A 14,985-nucleotide genomic window follows, 5' to 3' on the forward strand; every position below is an offset into this window, starting at 1 on the left:
GGAAAACCCAACTGAGGGGGCACCGCGATGATCCCGCGCGCGAAACTCTGCGGCTCGCCGAGAATGAATGCCGCGTGCGAATGAACGCGCGGCCCCCCCGCGGATTTCCCCTTCGCGTGAGTGGCACGCACCGAGTGGAACTCGGCCACTCACCGCCATCGTCGAAAGCGAAAACGCCGATCACTGTTAAAGGGTGTGTGTGTTTAGACAGAGCTTATTGGTTTCAAAACAATACGAAGCCAACAGCAGCGAACCCTGCAGGGGTCTGTCTGTGTGTGTACATTTGATAAACCGCGCGGCACGGAACTGATGGCATTTGGAAGCTTTTGTGGGGTGGTGAGCTTTTTGGGGTTTGACGAGAAATCATCGTCGCGACCTATGCTGACCGCGTGGTATTGGTCTGGTGGCTCCGGTAAACTGAATAAAAGGAATAAATGTTGGTTGGTCCTGAATAGCGAAAGGCTGGACTCCAACATAACTAATGCTCAGCAGTCGAACTTTGAAGAACTTGTTCTTGTTAATCATGTTTTGATTTATTGTAAACTTCTGAAGCTAGCATATAAAATTTGATTATTCCGTTGGAGTGAAACTTCTGAGGTTCTTTCTTAGGTTTTCTCAGACTTGCCTGTTGGCTGGTAGCATCCTAGTGCGAATCTTCTCCGTTATGCCGCTGCTAGTGCTAACTTTTCACCCTGGATAGGTTGAGACGATTTAGAAGCTTCGGTCACATATTATTAGGATTTTTAATTAATTCATGCATAACAGGTCCCAAATTATGACATCGGATGTTTTTTCAAGGAAATCAAATAGTTATTACATTGAAATGGAAAATGCTATTTTATTCGAAGTATTTGCCATCGTTAGATATACAATTCTCCTATATTTCGGCTAAATCGTGGATTCCACGACGAAAGAATTCTTCGTCTTTGTGTCCTGGCGCATTGTCACGCAGCAAAGTTACCTTACCTCGTATTCTGGGTCATTCTGATCGTTTGTCCAATTAATGCATGGTTCAAATTGATCATTTGTTGTCGATAGCAATCAGTATTGACGGTTTCACCAGGCGTTAGGAGCTTGTGATATACCACACCTTTCTGGTTCCATCAGCCACAATATTGTCTTTTTGTCGAATCGATCTGGTTTTGCAGCCAAAATTTATGGTTTTCCCGGATGATGATGGTTTGTAGTTGGCGAACAGAATGTAGTTTCCTCAGACTGTAGAACACTGTTGGCGTCGAAAAAATTGCGCATTTTAATGCAAAGCGTTCGTTCGTTCGTTAATTCCGTTGTCTAGTTTCCTCACAAACAGATCTTTGCATAACCTAAACTTGTTTACCATTTACTATCGCCACCATGTTTTGAACCAGTTATGGGACTAAGAGATGAAGGTGCAACTGTAAACGGTATTGTGAGCTACTTCCTGGTGTAGAATTTTATGACACCCCCCCAAGCTCGTGCCGCTGCACTTGGACTAGAGTTTAAGTGTAATGTCAGAAACCAACGGAAACTTCCCATATATAAGAGATACACGTACTGCTGACAAGTAGCTTAGTGTAAAAGTTTTGTTTGGAACATCAACACCAGAGCAGCGATAATGAGGTACGTAGTTTTAGTATTTCTCTTCGTCGGACACTGTCTATCCAGTCCAGCCAGTCGGACCAATCCAGTCCATGAACGGATCGGTAATTATGAACAATTTGATATCATGCAACAAAAGAACTGAAAAATTTGCAAATCTTTACCGTAAAGATGTCGGAGCACCAACCAACGCCGAAGTCTCGAAACGGTATTACGTTTTTAACAGCCGCGGCGTTACGTTTTTCGAGGCCTGGAGACTCTGTCAGAGCGTTGGCCATCGATTAGCGACGATCACCAACCAGAACGATACCCGTTCGGTGGAGGAAGCCGTTCAAGCTTCGAGCAACTCCAAAGGACCCTGGTGGATCGCAGGCACTGATCTCGGCAATGAAGGAGTGTTTGTTTGGATTTCCACCAACCAGCCGGTGGGCTTCCGAACGGGATATTCAGATTACGCACCCAATCAGCCGGATAATGCTGGAGGAAACGAAAACTGTCTGGAAATCGGACGTGAAGGTGCTCTATCGTGGAATGATGCCCCGTGTGATGCGAAGCACCGATACATTTGTGAACATGGAGGATAATGCGTGCGATTGAAAATATAAACTAAGGTGACTTAAATTATGGAATCATGTTCATTATTGAATGGTACATACTCTTAATTATGATTGAAAGACATTTATATTTGCAATAACCATTTTGAAATATGTATATATAATATGTATAGCTTTATTTCAGGACAATGTACCAACTCTCCTGGAAATCCCCAATTGTGCTTAAAAACTGTTTCCTCCATTATGCTGTGGAGTTATTCACAGCAAAGACCTGAATGCAAATATGTATATTTAAAAGGGCAACAACATCGTTCTGCTAAATAATTCCACTTACTGTTTAATTTGGTAACCACCACCAGCGGCTGCACTAACTGGAATCCTGACTCCTGACCGATTGGCTGAAAGCAGATGGAGCTTCCCTCGCAGGACATCATCACGCAGGGCAACCGTCTGTGCGGCCACCGGTCCGGCGTGTTCAACCGGAAGCTGATCCTATTAAGTCCTATTCAAAATGTCACTGGAACGGGTTCTCTTTCGAGAGGATTTTGACGCGTACACACATTCACGACGCAGTTGTCGATCCGAAAATGGCCGAAAGTATTCGACAAATCAATTGATTAAATAAAAACACCTTATTATTTGAAATAAATCCACTTTATTTGCCGATCTCATCTGGTTACCCTGGCAGATCAGCTCTCAGAAAAGGCCGCTTATTGCACCAATCAGCAATCATCATCTGACCACTAATCTCGACGAGGTAGCAAAGAGGACAGCCAGATCTCTTTCTAATCAGGGGAAATTGGGCTACCTCCGTGCTACTACATGCAGCCCTATTATAATCTCGCCGGGAACAGCTAGTTTAAGCAAAAATAAACAGTTCATTAAGCAAATCTTTGATTTTGTATTTTAAGATTTCATCAAAAAAGAGAATGTTTAAAAATTGGACTGAACGTTTTCAATTGAATAACCCTTTCGAACAAATTTAGACATATTATTAGCCGTTAATGTAATTTAAATCAAACGCAACGAGATTGCCTACTTCCAGGCGCTTTACGTTAACCTTCAAGGTACGACGCGACGACAATGATTTTTGTTCTCGTGCGTAACGTGCTTAAGCTTAAAAACTTAATCCAACGTCAGTCGCATTCGAACCATCAATTCGTGCATGTCGTTGCTCTTACTCAGTCTGTTTGCGCTCTTCGGTGATGGCTCTTCGGCGGAGGCTGCCCAGTGTGGCGTGCGGCAAATTAAAACGCGACAACTGCTCACCAACGGCTATGAAACGCAGGTCGGCGACTATCCGTGGCACACGGCGATCTTCCAGCTACGTCCGAAACCGATCTACGTCTGTGGAGGCACGCTATTAACTGCGAAAGTGATCGTCACCTCGGCCCACTGCGTGACCATGCCCGGTCAGAGTAAGGCACGGAAGCCGGAAGATCTGCTGGCCAAGTTGGGCAAATATACGCTGGAGGAAGACACCGTGGGCGTCCAGGAGCACGCTCTCGCGCAGGTGTTTCCCCACGAAACGTTCAGCTTGAACGACATCCAAGACGATATCGCCCTGCTGGTGACAAAGGACACGGTGCGTTTCGACGATTACGTGCAGCCCGCTTGTTTACCGGGGGGAGGCCCGCAGCTCGCTGTCTCCGTCATCGGAACGGTGGTAGGCTGGGGCTACACGGAGGGCAAACGTGTGGCCAATGTACTGCGAGCCGCCACGGCCCCGATCGTGAGTCACCGGCAGTGTCTGGAGAGCAATTCCGCCGCCTTTGGCGGTACCCTGAACGACAACATGTTCTGCGCTGGCTGGCGCAACGGGACCAGCCCTTGCAACGGGGACAGCGGCGGGGGACTCTTCGTGCGTGGTGCTTCCGGCAGCTGGACGCTGCTGGGAATCGTTGCCTTTTCCGCCTCGGCCGCGCTAGACGAGAACTTCTGCAGCACCTCCGACTACACCGTGTTCGTCGATGTGGCCAAGTACATGATGTGGATTCGTCGGAAGCTGATGCGCCGTGGTACGTTCACTGATCCACCCGTTTTTTGCGGGTTAATTTGCAAGTGTTTGTCGGTTGTGGGGTATTTGGGAACTGACAGGGGATTCCCACCGCGAAAGCTGAAGGGCTATTGCGCAGATAACCTGTTTCGAGCCAAGTGGTGCAAACACCGCTTCAATGAGAAAGAGCACGAAGAGCGATGCTGCGCGAAGATGGACTGTACCGATAGCCTGTACAATGAGCAGTTCAGTAGGGTATTGACGTTTACAAGATCAACATGGTGATCGCGAAGAGCGTGTTTTTATATTTGTGTCTCATTGGGTGCTGTGCTTACGCCAGCCCCATAGTTGTCGACTACGACGGTATATTCGACGGCGTATTCGATATTCTCTATTACCGGCGAGCGTGAATATTATTCTTATTGTTTTCATCCTTCTTTGTGGTTTAGATCCCGGCACACGGGTAGTATGCGGTTCTCAGAGTGAACTTCCCAAGCGGTACATCGTACAGAACAGTCGCAACGTGACGTTTCTGGAGGCCTGGAGACTCTGTCAAGGCGTTGGCCATCGATTAGCAACGATCACCAGCAAGGACGACAGCCGTTTGATTGGGGAGGCCATTAAAGCGTCGAGTAATCCCAACGGACCCTGGTGGATCGGAGGCACTGATCTAGGCAGTGAAGGAACGTTTGTGTGGATTTCCACCAACCAGCCGGTGGGCTACGGAACCGGATACTTAGATTACTCGGCAGCGCAGCCGGATAATGCTGGAGGAAACGAAAATTGCCTTGAAATCGGACGCTGGGGTGGTGTTGTCTGGAACGATATACCGTGCGATTGGAAGCTGAGGTACATTTGTGAGCACGTAGGATAAGACACAATAAAGCAATACAATAGATGCCATGTTGTTTGACTAAGAAGCTAGAAGCTAGAAGCTAGAAGCTTCTTGTAGCTAGAAACGAATCACAACGATGCATGGACAGATCCACAACATCAATTTGGAAGACCGTTCTAGTTGTTCCAATATCTACAGATTGAGATCAACTGAGTAATTTCAAATTTAAAATAATATCATCAATTTTCTGTAATTCGTTAACACGAAGCGTTATATAATTTCAACTAAACGAACATTCCGAACATACTATAAAAGTCAGGCACTTTAATCTGCATCCTCACAAATAAACCGTAGTTTTGCATCGCACGGCATATCATTCCACAGGACTGTGCCGAATCGGCCTATCTCAAGACAATTTTCAACACCCTTATAGTTATCAGGTTGTCCGCCAAAGAAGTTGAAATAGCCGGTCTTAAAACCAACCGGAAGATTTGTGCTAATCCACACGAAAGATCCTTCCAAACCCAAATCCGTGCCACCGATCCACCACGTCGTACGGTCCGGCGATCCTGTTGCATTAATTGCCCGTTCGACTGCCGCACTGTCCCCGGCCGAGGTTATGGTGGCCAAGCGCAGGCCAATACTTGCACAAGATCTCCATGCTTCGAAGAATGTTTTCGTCCCTTGACTCGGTATTACGTACCGTTTTGCTGCGATGCTGGGGTCACAGTTTACAGGAGAATCTGTTAAAGTAGCAAATATTACCATCACTTTGCTTCTCAAATGTTGTGCAATCCTATACAGGAAGGCCACCTATACCCACCTATTTGTGGAGCAACCAGGTACGATGATGAAAGAATAACTGAAACGTCTATGAAAAACAAAAAAAAAGCAATTTGCTTAATCGAGTCCATGACGGGCGTGCCTCAACCCAACACACTTCAGTACGGAATGGATGATCCTGCTGAAACTGCGAGACTTTTACGCGCAAGGCAGAAGTGTATTTTGAGATAAGAAAAATACCCCACCATTCTGACAAATACTGCGAGATGCAGTACGCCTGTGGGCAGAGCGATCGCTACTGAATCACTCACTGATCTTCGCGATAGGGAGGGACGGTAGATGGTCATGGACAATGGAAGAAATCAAAATGTTGACGCTGCAGAAATCGTAGTTCATCTCAAACATTTGCCATTCGTCACTCAATTATCCTTATCCTTAGCAGAACCTTTGAAATGAGTAATAGTTTGGCTTTGTCACTTCACATTGATCCTGTGTTTCGTGTCTAATCACTAGATTATGCAACGAATGCTAACCTATACTTGGTCCTTACTGACACGTGCTTGAGACGTAAATATTTTCTCTAACGAAATGGTTAAATATTGATTCAATTTGCTCGTGACATTTACATGCTACTTTTATCTCGAAAAGGCTTTGATTTATATCTTCTTCCTATCAGTGCAAGTACCATTTCATTCAACAAGATATGGCCAATAAAGTGAACTGCAAGTAAACAGACAATCGGTTTCTAAGAAAGTTATTCAAGTGGAACCCAAAGACCACAGTCCACTATTAATAAAACTAACAGTGGTTTCGTGGCGCAGCTCAGTGTGCAATAAGACTTCAAACAATCAACATGCTTGCATACACTAAGAGTGCAGTTTTGCTATTGTGCACCGTGTGGTTTTGTGTAAATGCTAGTCCAACCTCCATTGACGAAAAGTGTATGGTTTTAACTAACGTTCCTGAAGTAAATGGAACTTACCAATCGAGAGTACAAATTTCTTTTATTTCTGCTGTACAGACCCGGTTACGCGAGGTGGATGCGATCCGCAGAATGGGACTTCTAAGCGGTACTACGTGTACAACAACCGTGGCGTAACGTTTTTCGAGGCCTGGAGACTGTGCCAAAGCGTTGGCCTTAGATTGGCGACGATCACCAGTCCGGACGACAGCCGTTTGATCGCGGAGGCCACCCAAGCTTCGAGCAACCCCAAAGGACCTTGGTGGGTCAGTGGCACCGATCACGGTAACAAGGGAATTTTCGTGTGGATTTCCACCAACCAACCAGTCGGCTACGGAAACGGATACTTTGATTTCGACGTCGGTCAGCCGGATAATGCCGGCGGGATCGAAGATTGCATGGAAATTGCGCGCGGAGAAGGAGTTCGTTGGAATGATATACGCTGTGAATTGAAGCAGCGATACATTTGTGAGAATGTATTATAAAAAACAATAAGATATCGTGGGAGAGCTAATAAGCTATCGTTGTAAAGCTCAAATTTATTAAAAAACGGCAATTTTGGTAATGCAATTCTTTAACATAACGAATAGGACGAAAGCGTCGCAATTGAACATACTCCAATTTAAATTTTTGAAAATAAACAGAATCTTACCATCGCATGAAACATCTTTCCATCTTCCATTGTGCCGAATTTTCCAACCTCTAGGCATTGTGGCTGTTATTTTGGCTGTTATTTTGGCTGTTTTATTTTGTTCCAGCATATTTTAATCGCATTCTCAATGAATGATCTACGTACGAGCCACAACGACACACATGTTCTAGTAAACATAAACAAACGAATGTACGAAAATCCTAATAATTTTTGTTGGATCCAAATCCAAAAAAAATCCAACCTATAAAATAACGCTCGGATTTACCTTCAACTGTTGTTTTGAACACTTTGATTATAAACACTCGTCCCACGATGGTATATAAACCTTGATTTAGAACAAAGCTGTCAAAGCATTTTTTTTTTCAAACAACTCTTGCAATTTTGACATTCACCGTACAAATCAATAAACATAAACAACTTCTCAACAACAGCACTCTGGAGATAAATAGATAAATAGGATAAGATAAATGATAAAACAGTGAACTTAAAAGCGATTATTGTGAAAGAAGTTCCAACAATAGTGCCACAAGCGAGCAAGCAATTGACGAGCAGCTTCCTCGAAAATGTAAATATTGTAAAATATCGAATTGTAATCGTAGGCATTTAATTTCATTTAAAAACGGTGCTGTTTCAGGGCGGATTATTGGAAATCTAACGATAGGAAGTTTTGTGACTTTTGCAAATGTTGGATAGCGGATAACAAAGCGGTACGCAACAGTAACAATCGGACAAAAATACAAACAGTTGCTAATCGTTGGCGTTGTCTCTTTGCAGAGTGTCCAATTCCACGAAAATGGAAAACGGCATCAGCTCAACATTCAGAAGCGCATCACGGACATCAGCCGCAACAGCTACAAAGCGCAGCAGGAGCAGAACAAGATCGATGCGGACCTGAAAAAAATGAACGATGCTGCAATGAAGGCGTACATGCAGGACATTAGTGCGTGTGCCGACATTAGCTCGCGGGAGCTGTACGAGAAACAGCAACAGGAGGAAGCCAAGGAAGCGGCCGCATTAGCGGTTGGAAGTGCGGGGCCGGTTGCGGAAAGCGCTGAACCTACCGGATCCCGACCGAAGGCACCGCCCAAGAGGGGCAGGGAAGCGGACCCGTTCTACCTGGCTGGCGGCGACAGTGACGAGGATACAAAGTCGTACAGAGAGAAAGCGGCCGCTAAACGTAAGCACTCTGAAGATGCCTCCAAAGCAGACGAAAATCGTTCGATGTGGGTTGAAGCCGCAACGGATGAAGGTTACACTTACTACTGGAACGTGAAATCGGGTGAATCGGCGTGGGAATGTCCGCCGGAGGGTTTCATGAAAAAGGCTGAGTACGAGAAGCTGTCGAAGATGGCGTGGCAAAAGCAGAAAGAAACGGCCGAATCGGATGCCAAGTACGAGCTGGAGAATGCGGATGAAATTGCGGCCCGGTTGCGGCGCGAAAACATGGCACAAATATTCAGGCAGAACCGCAAAGCGAAGGAAGACTTCGAAAAAATGGCCGACCGGAAGCGGGAAGCGGAAGCTGACGCCAAACTGGACCGTGCCCGAAATCCTTACGGAACGTGGGAAAAGGTGGAACCCAGGTGAGTTGGTGATTGGACTGTCATTCCGCTTGGGTAATAAACGGTAGTAAAATTGGTGATATTTTCACAGAGATGAAAAGCCGGTCGATTTACAGTTACCCGTTGTGCCAGCACCGCTCTACGTCCCGAGCGTGGCACCGGAAGCTCCACAGCCAAAGTTCAAAGAGAAGGTCGTTGATCACGTACCTGCCGAAGTAACAGCCACCGTGAGTGATGCGTTTGTTAAAAAGAGAAAATTTCAACGCAACGTCCGACAAAGGTTGGATGTAGACTAAATGCGACGATAGCATGGGTAAAACGTATAAATAGAAGTAAACGGTTTAATTGAAACTCCTGGCGAACAGCGCTTTTGTGAATTGTACTAAAAAATAGGAAATCGATAGCATTCTAGATCGTACTGGAAAGGATAACGTCGATTAGTCGACTAATCGTTTATCGAGTTTACCGAGAAACCATTTCTCGGTAACTGTCACTTTCGTTGAGAACGCTTATTTCAAACGAACGGAAACGAAGCCCAGGTTCAGATAGTGTTTATTATTGATTCGGAAATAAATTCGCAATGCTGAGCGGTAAAAAAACGGGTGGCGATAAAGCGAAAAGGCCAGCCAGTGCCATGGCGGTCGTGGTTAACAGTAAACCACCTATTTACACGGAGGACGACCGCGAAGCAGAGGCACGACGACTGGCGGAGTGTATCTGTGAGCGCAAAAGAACCACAATCCACTGCAAACGGTGCGGTGCGTTGTTTTTCGGTCGTGTCGCTCGGACATGTCCGACTCATCCGAATGTAAGTAGCACCAGCCCACAATCGTTGAATTGAGAAATGCAGTGTACAGTTTATTTTGTTTTTCTTCTAAAATGTTAGGTCTATTTTTTATACGATAAACGCAGTTGCGGTGTTGATCGGTGTCAAGAGGAGCAGTTGGAGGAATTGCCAATCGATCATCCAACTTACCTGAAGTTGGTACGCGTTTCCCAGGATCGAAAATCATGAAGCTCCAAGGTTAAGCAGCGTCAAAGGATGCCCAAAGGGCTCATTAACGAGAAACTGTGTTTCTGAACAAATAAAATTAACCTTTTTATTACTCTGCATTTCTAAACGGGAGGCGCGATATTCAGAGGAAGATCGATGACTATTAAGCCGTAACCTCAAATCGAAAACCATCCGGGAGTTCCGGGTCGGTCTTTGTTTTTGTCCAGGAACTTTTTGTAGTTTTTCTTCGCATCATCCAGCGATTTCTTGTCGTCCTCCATCTTCTGTTTGGCATCCGTGGGAAAGATGTCGGGGAAGTCGAACTTCATGGTATTGGGCTAGAACGTAAAAGGTGGCCATATAGATGATTTTAATCCGCAGACACTATGGTTCAATCTTACCAGCGTGACGTACGCATATTTAGTATCCTCGTCCTTCGTTACGTATCCTAGCACCAGGTCGGGCTTTGTGTTTCCCAGTCCTATGCGGGTACGCACATTGACTACCGGGATTTTGTAGATTTTCTCCAGATAGTTTTTTACATCGTGCCGGGTCATTTCCATTGAGACGGCGAACTGTACCACGTTTTTTGGTTGTTGCTGTTCGGGTCGCACGAGCTTGAGCCAAAAGTTCGGAAGGAACACCCGTAGCTGCGGATTGCCTCGTTGGTAGATCGGATACCACCGGGTGGACATGTTTGTGCGTGATTTAATGCACTCGTATCGCACTCTTTCTGGCCGGCTTCAATTGTTGGTTGAATAACAATCGGGACAGAAATGTAAACACGAGACAAAGTGACAGCAGAAGGATTGCGCACAGGGTGCCTCAAGAGATTCCTGTTTCGTGGATCTATTCATTTTCGACAGTACTTCGTATATAAGTACTTCGGTCAAATAAAATTTTCAGTCAAAACTATTATGCTGATAGGTTTGTGAAATAAAAAATAAACCATTAAACACGCTGCTAAGTTGTGGCTTTTTACAAAAGTAAGCAGTTCGAAACGAGCATAGGCTTTTTCAACATAGAGCGTTACGCCGTCAACCAAAGAGAAGTGTCACTTTTGACATTCACTCGATCGGGTTTTATTGCAAAGCGAAAAGCAACAAGGTCCGTGAGTACTATTTTTGCAACGAATTATTGGATTTTACTTAGTGCAAAGCAGTAAAAATGTTCTGAAACGACCGGATTTGGATCGAAAGGCTTGTGCACTATCTATCCCATGTGCCACTTTGGCCATTGCCAGGCTTCTGATTAAAATGAAGTGCAACGAGACCGTTATGTAATGTATCGTTCTGTTTTGGAAAATTTGCAGATAATTCGTTAGCGTTTTGCGCCGAGAGTCGACTAAAGCATCCACCGCAATGGGTCACGGATTTGGAGAACTTGCGAAAGTACGCGGCATCGTCACGCACAAGATCTCTCCTTTCGAACAGCGCGCCTTCGCCAATGTGATCAGCAAGGGCATCCCAAATACGCTCCGACGGATCCGTTCGCAAATTTTCATCGTAGCGCCGCGTAAGATTAACGAGGAACCATCGTTGAGTAGGTGGCGTCATGTTTATCCTTGTTTGCTTTCCTTCCGTTTGTAGCGTTCGTCATGGGTTACATGGTGTACAATTACGTGGAAAATCTGCACACCCAAATCAACCGTAAGAACCCGGCTGACTTCGAAAACGATTCGTAAGGGCCTCAGAGTGTGCCGGCGATACAAACGGCATCTGCAGCGATCTGTGGTGCAAGCTTAGCAATGTAATAAAACACGAGTGAAATGTGACAAAAAAGGTTTGCGCTTTGCATTCGTTGCGGATGATGATACCGACGGGGTGGGAGTATAGTCCGACTGTAGCAGTCCCATTGAATTCAGAAGCATTTGGACACTATCTGGGTCGAAGTTTGTACGGTGCTTGAAAACTATTCCCTAAAAGTAATCCTATAGGCTTACTAGAATTTATGATTAAGGTACTGTTTTGCAATGTTTCTCGGAAAAGTAAAAATTTTGTTCTAAGCCACAGAGAAAATTGGTTCAACCCCCTACATGCACTTGCATCGGAGTCGACCCACTTTAGAGCGCTTCGGAGTACTTCTGCCTAGTGACAACGCCGACGGCGCCTATTTCTACTGTCGATTCAATTTCAATCAAAGAACACCGCTTACCGGTTGCTAAAGAAAATTCCCGTGAATGTTGCCCATGGCAACGACTGTTTATTTCGATATCACAAAGTCTTTTCGTCCGTTGTCCTGCCCGTAGCGTTCGGGACTGCCTCACCGAGTTCCGAGCATTTGCAAAATCGAACATTGGCAATTTGCATATGTGGAGCAGCAGTGCTTTCTTCGTTTGCTTCTGCGGATAGCGCCCGATAGACCATAGAACATAGAAGGTTGTTCACTTTTGTGCGAAAATCATCAACAGGGCACGGCGACGGGCCATGACCGGCAGCTTTAAAACACCGACAGAGTAGTAAACCGTGAATTGAATGGAAATGATGTGTTGGCAGGTTGCGTGACTGGTCTCTTAAAAATAGTCGTCGGATTGCTGCTGCCGGTCGGGCCCTCGGCGGCGGCTGAAGATTATTTGTTTTGCTGGCTCGTTCCCGTATCTCGGCATCGGAGGCACACGGCGATCCGGCGGCACAGACGGCGGATCGGTGACACCCGGGATGTCAATCGAACCGAAGCGAGTTTCAACGAACCTTGCCACCATGTACGGCAGGTGAGTGCTACGGCGGGGGCACGGGGTTGCTTATAATTTCGAGGTCGTGGCGTGCACATTTTTCTTTATGAATGGTACTCCGAGACGAACGCGGCGCAGGACAGGCGCGGTTGTTAATGTGCATAAATCGTAAGGATGAATCGTTCGCACCGAATGGTAGTCGTGGGAGGTTGTCGTCCTGAGCAGTACCTCCAGTAGAGCAAAGGCCGCATTATGGGGCTTTGTGTCGTTGGTTCCGCGAGCTCCAGTCGCAGGAACTAGGATACGCACGGCTTCGATGACCCTGCGGCTATCAGTTACACACCAACGCCGCACGAGAGTAGATGAACGGCACGAAACAGCAGCGCAAGATGAGAGGAGGTTTGTGTTACGTGTCTCTATCTAACATGCCTTTTGGTTTGCCGGCCCGTTGGTCGTTTCGGACTTCTGTTTAAACTCTTCCAGGCTCGCCACAGGTCACGAACGGATGAAGATATGCTTCTGCACCGATCTCGACAAATCGGTACTGATCAGTAACTTCGAGAAGCGCGGCTGGGTGCAGGTGACGGCCGACGACGATTGGAACTTCTACTGGGCCGGCACCGGGACGTGCCGCAACATTTTCAGCGTCGACAGTGGATACCGGATGCACGAAAACCAGTTGATTAACCACTTCCCGAATCACTACGAGCTGTCGCGCAAGGATCTGCTGGTGAAGAACATCAAGCGCTACCGGAAGGACCTGGAGCGGGATGGAAACGCGCTGGCGGAGAAAACAGAGGCCAACATTCCGGGTGGCTCCAAGTATCTCTACCTGGACTTCATACCGATCACATTCGTGCTGCCAGCCGATTACAATATGTTTGTGGAAGAGTACCGCAAGAATCCGCAGAGCACGTGGATCATGAAACCGTGCGGCAAGTCGCAAGGGGCCGGCATTTTCCTCATCAACAAGCTGTCGAAGCTTAAGCGCTGGTCGCGGGAAGCCAAAACGTCCTTCCATCCGCAGATTGGCAAGGAAAGCTACGTCATTTCCAGGTAATGGTAGAGAGACACGCGCCGCAAACGGTTGAGGGCAGATTTCCGATTCTTTTCCCCTCAGATACATCGAGAATCCGCTGCTGATTGGTGGTAAAAAGTTTGACCTACGGCTGTACGTGCTGGTGACATCGTTCCGTCCCCTGAAGGCCTACCTGTTCCGGTTGGGCTTCTGCCGTTTCTGCACCGTCAAGTACGACACTAGCGTTACGGAGCTGGAGAACATGTTCGTTCATCTGACCAACGTGAGCGTACAGAAGCACGGGGTAAGTGTTCGGAGGCGCGACGGAGGAACGATCGCAGGACGATACTACAGCGGTCAGGGGTTTGCAGGGCGAATACAACAACCATCACGGGGGCAAGTGGAGCGTCCAGAACTTGCGCCTGTACCTCGAGGGTACCCGTGGCAAGGAAGTAACGGATAAGTTGTTTGGGTCCATCACTTGGCTTATAGTACACTCGCTGAAAGCGGTGTCGAGTGTAATGGCCAGTGATAGGCACTGCTTCGAATGCTACGGTTACGATATCATTATCGATAATTCCTTGAAACCGTGGCTGGTCGAGGTGAATGCTTCCCCGTCACTGACTTCGACCACGGCCAACGATCGGATTCTGAAGTACAAACTGATCGACAACATCCTCAACATTGTGCTGCCGCCCGACGGAGTGCCGGAGTAAGCGTTGCGTTGGTCTGGTCCACGTTCGGGTTCTAATGCTTTCCCTTCCCTTCGCAGTGTACGCTGGAACAAAATTCCCAGCCCGGACATGTTGGGCAATTTCGATTTGCTGATCGACGAAGAAATCGCTGCGCAGGAGGACAATTTGCAAAACAACAGCAGTGGCAAGCATCGGTCCAACAGCAATCGCTGGAAATAGTTCGCGGTCCATTCGTACTGTGTGTGGTTTTTTTAGCCAAATAAACATCCCTCATGCGTTGATTTGTATTGCGTCTTCAATCATTGGGAATCGCTTAGTTAGTGCGCAACTTACGTTATACGTTGTCCGTCGGAAAGACGAAAGTACACGGACACGGGAGACAACACCACGCCATACAAATTATACTCTTTGTTAGTTTATTTCTTCTATTTGTTAGATTCGCTCTTAATCTATCGGTTGCCAAGTGTGCAGGCGCATTAGTTTCTTGCAGCATACACGTTGCACCTCTCGTTCTTCGCTTCAATAGCTCCTTCCGTTACATAGTTAGTTGCCCAATTGCCTATAGAATGTTTGTTTTGTCTAACTTTTGTGTGTGTTTGTTTTGCGTAATAGTTGTTGTTTTCGTTTCAGTTATATAATTGATTCACTAGTTTCGATTTCATGTTTACTTTTGTATCATTTCTCTT

General features: G+C 46.4%; 7 protein-coding genes across 8 annotated transcripts; 6 read left to right on the plus strand and 1 right to left on the minus strand.

Moving 5' to 3' along the window:
- The first annotated feature begins 1,581 nt into the window (after window positions 1-1,581).
- Window positions 1,582-2,188, plus strand: LOC128267716 (perlucin-like). Its single transcript, XM_053004607.1, has 2 exons — window positions 1,582-1,682; window positions 1,750-2,188. The coding sequence occupies exons 1-2, from the start codon at window positions 1,595-1,597 to the stop codon at window positions 2,160-2,162; spliced, it is 501 nt and encodes a 166-aa protein (XP_052860567.1). The 5' UTR covers window positions 1,582-1,594; the 3' UTR covers window positions 2,163-2,188.
- Window positions 2,189-3,285: 1,097 nt separating this feature from the next.
- LOC128268561 (chymotrypsin-C-like) lies at window positions 3,286-5,249 on the plus strand. The gene is made up of 2 exons (XM_053005684.1): window positions 3,286-4,150; window positions 4,578-5,249. The coding sequence occupies exons 1-2, from the start codon at window positions 3,298-3,300 to the stop codon at window positions 5,000-5,002; spliced, it is 1,278 nt and encodes a 425-aa protein (XP_052861644.1). The 5' UTR covers window positions 3,286-3,297; the 3' UTR covers window positions 5,003-5,249.
- Window positions 5,250-6,532: 1,283 nt separating this feature from the next.
- LOC128267921 (perlucin-like) lies at window positions 6,533-7,365 on the plus strand. The gene is made up of 2 exons (XM_053004874.1): window positions 6,533-6,687; window positions 6,768-7,365. Exons 1-2 carry the CDS (start codon window positions 6,600-6,602, stop codon window positions 7,190-7,192), a joined length of 513 nt encoding a protein of 170 aa, XP_052860834.1. The 5' UTR covers window positions 6,533-6,599; the 3' UTR covers window positions 7,193-7,365.
- Window positions 7,366-7,835: 470 nt separating this feature from the next.
- On the plus strand, window positions 7,836-9,466 carry LOC128277364 (WW domain-binding protein 4). The gene is made up of 4 exons (XM_053015814.1): window positions 7,836-7,924; window positions 7,994-8,066; window positions 8,134-8,942; window positions 9,013-9,466. Coding segments are annotated over exons 1-4 (1,089 nt in total). The 5' UTR covers window positions 7,836-7,922; the 3' UTR covers window positions 9,218-9,466.
- A 529-nt stretch (window positions 9,467-9,995) lies between these two features.
- LOC128277365 (probable 39S ribosomal protein L23, mitochondrial) lies at window positions 9,996-10,673 on the minus strand. The gene is made up of 2 exons (XM_053015815.1): window positions 10,317-10,673; window positions 9,996-10,253 (listed from the first exon to the last, which is right to left on the minus strand). Exons 1-2 carry the CDS (start codon window positions 10,608-10,610, stop codon window positions 10,092-10,094), a joined length of 456 nt encoding a protein of 151 aa, XP_052871775.1. The 5' UTR covers window positions 10,611-10,673; the 3' UTR covers window positions 9,996-10,091.
- Window positions 10,674-10,950: 277 nt separating this feature from the next.
- Window positions 10,951-11,947, plus strand: LOC128278182 (cytochrome b-c1 complex subunit 8). 2 transcript variants are annotated; one of them, XM_053016851.1, is made up of 3 exons: window positions 10,951-11,022; window positions 11,228-11,430; window positions 11,505-11,942. In XM_053016851.1, the coding sequence occupies exons 2-3, from the start codon at window positions 11,277-11,279 to the stop codon at window positions 11,597-11,599; spliced, it is 249 nt and encodes an 82-aa protein (XP_052872811.1). In that variant the 5' UTR covers window positions 10,951-11,022; window positions 11,228-11,276; the 3' UTR covers window positions 11,600-11,942. The 2 variants fall into 2 exon arrangements, with proteins under 2 accessions (XP_052872811.1, XP_052872812.1); XM_053016852.1 differs by having other exon boundaries at window positions 11,003-11,026; window positions 11,505-11,947.
- Window positions 11,948-12,445: 498 nt separating this feature from the next.
- LOC128268174 (polyglutamylase complex subunit TTLL1) lies at window positions 12,446-14,518 on the plus strand. Its single transcript, XM_053005200.1, has 5 exons — window positions 12,446-12,625; window positions 13,070-13,642; window positions 13,707-13,908; window positions 13,976-14,316; window positions 14,377-14,518. The coding sequence occupies exons 1-5, from the start codon at window positions 12,573-12,575 to the stop codon at window positions 14,516-14,518; spliced, it is 1,311 nt and encodes a 436-aa protein (XP_052861160.1). The 5' UTR covers window positions 12,446-12,572.
- The last annotated feature ends 467 nt before the right edge of the window (window positions 14,519-14,985 follow it).

Source organism: Anopheles cruzii, chromosome 2 (genome assembly GCF_943734635.1).
Source record: "Anopheles cruzii chromosome 2, idAnoCruzAS_RS32_06, whole genome shotgun sequence".
NCBI classification, from domain to species: Eukaryota; Metazoa; Arthropoda; class Insecta; order Diptera; family Culicidae; genus Anopheles; species Anopheles cruzii.

Coding starts and splice junctions, on each gene's coding strand:
- LOC128267716 (XM_053004607.1), top strand. CDS start 1,595: ATGAGGTACGTAGTTTTAGTATTTCTCTTCGTCGGACACTGTCTATCC. Junction 1,683..1,749: donor TCCAGTCCATGAACGGATCG/GTAATTATGAAC, acceptor TTTACCGTAAAG/ATGTCGGAGCACCAACCAAC.
- LOC128268561 (XM_053005684.1), top strand. CDS start 3,298: ATGTCGTTGCTCTTACTCAGTCTGTTTGCGCTCTTCGGTGATGGCTCT. Junction 4,151..4,577: donor TCGGAAGCTGATGCGCCGTG/GTACGTTCACTG, acceptor TTTGTGGTTTAG/ATCCCGGCACACGGGTAGTA.
- LOC128267921 (XM_053004874.1), top strand. CDS start 6,600: ATGCTTGCATACACTAAGAGTGCAGTTTTGCTATTGTGCACCGTGTGG. Junction 6,688..6,767: donor AACCTCCATTGACGAAAAGT/GTATGGTTTTAA, acceptor TCTGCTGTACAG/ACCCGGTTACGCGAGGTGGA.
- LOC128277364 (XM_053015814.1), top strand. Junction 8,067..8,133: donor GGATAGCGGATAACAAAGCG/GTACGCAACAGT, acceptor GTCTCTTTGCAG/AGTGTCCAATTCCACGAAAA. Junction 8,943..9,012: donor TGGGAAAAGGTGGAACCCAG/GTGAGTTGGTGA, acceptor ATATTTTCACAG/AGATGAAAAGCCGGTCGATT.
- LOC128277365 (XM_053015815.1), bottom strand. CDS start 10,610: ATGTCCACCCGGTGGTATCCGATCTACCAACGAGGCAATCCGCAGCTA. Junction 10,254..10,316: donor AATATGCGTACGTCACGCTG/GTAAGATTGAAC, acceptor TTTACGTTCTAG/CCCAATACCATGAAGTTCGA.
- LOC128278182 (XM_053016851.1), top strand. CDS start 11,277: ATGGGTCACGGATTTGGAGAACTTGCGAAAGTACGCGGCATCGTCACG. Junction 11,431..11,504: donor AATTTTCATCGTAGCGCCGC/GTAAGATTAACG, acceptor TTCCGTTTGTAG/CGTTCGTCATGGGTTACATG.
- LOC128268174 (XM_053005200.1), top strand. CDS start 12,573: ATGTCAATCGAACCGAAGCGAGTTTCAACGAACCTTGCCACCATGTAC. Junction 13,643..13,706: donor GAAAGCTACGTCATTTCCAG/GTAATGGTAGAG, acceptor TTTTCCCCTCAG/ATACATCGAGAATCCGCTGC. Junction 13,909..13,975: donor TGAGCGTACAGAAGCACGGG/GTAAGTGTTCGG, acceptor AGGGGTTTGCAG/GGCGAATACAACAACCATCA.